Here is a 2,248-nt window from a genome sequence, read left to right on the forward strand (position 1 = left end):
AACACCGGCGGTGGAAGCTCTTGACCTGGTTCTAACTGAAAGAAAAGGAATACTGTTCCTTACGACCTTACGTTCTTTACCTGCAACTAATAGCGTTTCTCATTAAATGTGGCGGCTAAAAATACCTTGTGCGATTCGAGTGGCGCGTCAAGCAACATTTCGCCGAAAAGCTCTCTACAGTACTGCGCGATCTTGGCTTGCTGCCTTGGATTGCAGTGATTTTCAAAGCTGAAAATGACCGGATAGTCAGACGTTTTGAAGGCGCTCTCGGCGATCGCCTCTATTACATCCCGGGCACAGATTTCAGGTACAAATGTATATCTAAACAAATGCGTTTATATCGTTAATTGCGAATTCCGCATGGGGATTCCGTCGTGTACATCGTAAATTGTCATTCGTACCCGTGAACGATAACGGGCTCGTCGAACTTGCCGTTCCAAAAATCTAACTCGACACATCGGCAGCCAGCGAGGAGACACTGGCGATAAATCTCCACGGAGCTTTTACCGGTGAGTTGATGTCCTGAACAGAGAAAATATTATCTTTGCGATCATTCTCCAATTGCGCAATTCTCTAAATAACGCATCTTAAGGCCGAATCGCACTAGCGACTGCCGATTGAATCGCGATTACTTTTCAAACGATCAGAGCAAAACGATTGAGATTAGCGACTGCCACTCAGAAAATGCTTTATATTTTACAATCGTCAGTCGCAGCCCAATCGGCAATTGTTAGTGTGATTCGGCCTTGACAGATGACTGATGCAAGTCCCCGCAAGTCTACCTGTTAAGTATGTGTTGTGACTAGAATTTATAAAGTAGTGCGGCAACGGCTGATCCATATCGTCGGACAATTCAAATTTCGAGACTGCAACAATCGGATTGTCCTCACTCATGAGATACCTCAGAAAACCGTCGAAACTGAGCTGGCCTTTATTTGCATTACACTTGTTGGGTTCGTACTGATTTATGATATCCTTTGCCCTTGCCTCATTTGCGTACGGATACAATATCTCGTTGAGACGCGGGTCTCTCTGCATCTTGTTCAAGAATTCCACAAACTGTGGGACAGACATTAGTCTGCGCTTGCTATTGCCAACGAGCCCCTCGAAAACCTTCTCCACGTCTGTCCTCTGAGTGAGGGACTTGTAAAAGTTAAAGAAGTCCTCGAATTGGAACTTTTGTAACGGCACGACGTCGCTCTGAGAAAAGACATTAATTGGCATGTAATATGTGCACAAAAATGTTGCAAAGGTGCTTTGGCGTGATAAAAGGAAGAAAAAAAAACCACGTATCTCGATTATTATTAACATTGACACGACGTAAAACTCACTTTGCCGGATGGAAAGCCAGAAATATCAAGCGCTTTCTCCACGCGCTTGCGGTCGTCTTTGTTTTGTGCGAACATTTTTATTATACTGCAAAAAAAGGTTCGAGTATGGAAGTAACGGCTCTTTTTATAGACAGCTTTGGAGCTGGCGTTGCAACGGAACGTCATACTCACTTCTTCACGGGTATCTTTTCAGATTTATCAACGGTAAGCGCAAGCTTGGTATGTGCTTTTAGTAAGAACATAGTTGTGCTGGTGTTTAATTGAATCAAATTGTACGCCATTTGGAAAAGTTGTTCTGCCCAATGTTGTGCTATTTCCGCACGCGTCGTGCAGAAATTGATAAAATTCATATTGACAAAGTCAGAGCCGTAACAGATCGTTACGGTTTTGTCCTCTAAGGAGTCCTGAGAACCCATTGTCACGAAGGACTTCACTTTCGGATCCTACAGGAGAATTACCCGGTTTAATTCACGATCGATCTACCGCCTCATTCACACGGATCCTCCGCGAAGAGGATCACAGTGTATAAATAAATCTAAACTCCGATCAAATATGCTAGCGCACCGATGAGTAAGCAAAAGGCATAAGCTCGCTCGCACGAAATGAGCTAAACACGTAACTACAACGCCGCGTGCAGAAGTATGTCAGCTCGCATACAAAGTTTCTGCATGATTTATTGATTTATAGGAAAACCGATCCGACGGAACATGCTATTATTTCGATGAATACATTACCGCCTTTATCTACCATTGGTACAGACACAATAGATGTGATAAAAAAAGCGAACTATGTATGGGACGCAAAGTAGGTAATGTGCTATTTATAAGCGAGTCAATAATTATTATGTGATGAAGCTGTGCGTCATTAGCGTAATTATAGAAAGACCAGAACTCTATGATGATTATAGTATTAATATT

The 2,248-nt window shown here is 42.9% G+C and overlaps 1 protein-coding gene across 1 annotated transcript; it reads right to left on the bottom strand.

Moving 5' to 3' along the window:
* Positions 1-5: 5 nt before the first annotated feature.
* LOC106751003 (1-phosphatidylinositol 4,5-bisphosphate phosphodiesterase classes I and II-like) lies at positions 6-2,218 on the bottom strand (the record flags this gene model as incomplete). The annotated part of the gene is made up of 6 exons (XM_014631721.1): positions 1,503-2,218; positions 1,332-1,416; positions 783-1,200; positions 402-522; positions 126-321; positions 6-35 (listed from the first exon to the last, which is right to left on the bottom strand). Coding segments are annotated over exons 1-6 (1,095 nt in total), but the record flags the coding sequence as incomplete, so codon positions are not given.
* Positions 2,219-2,248: the final 30 nt, after the last annotated feature.

Source organism: Dinoponera quadriceps, unplaced genomic scaffold, assembly GCF_001313825.1.
Source record: "Dinoponera quadriceps isolate SergipeBrazil2010 unplaced genomic scaffold, ASM131382v1 scaffold7779, whole genome shotgun sequence".
NCBI lineage: Eukaryota > Metazoa > Arthropoda > Insecta > Hymenoptera > Formicidae > Dinoponera > Dinoponera quadriceps.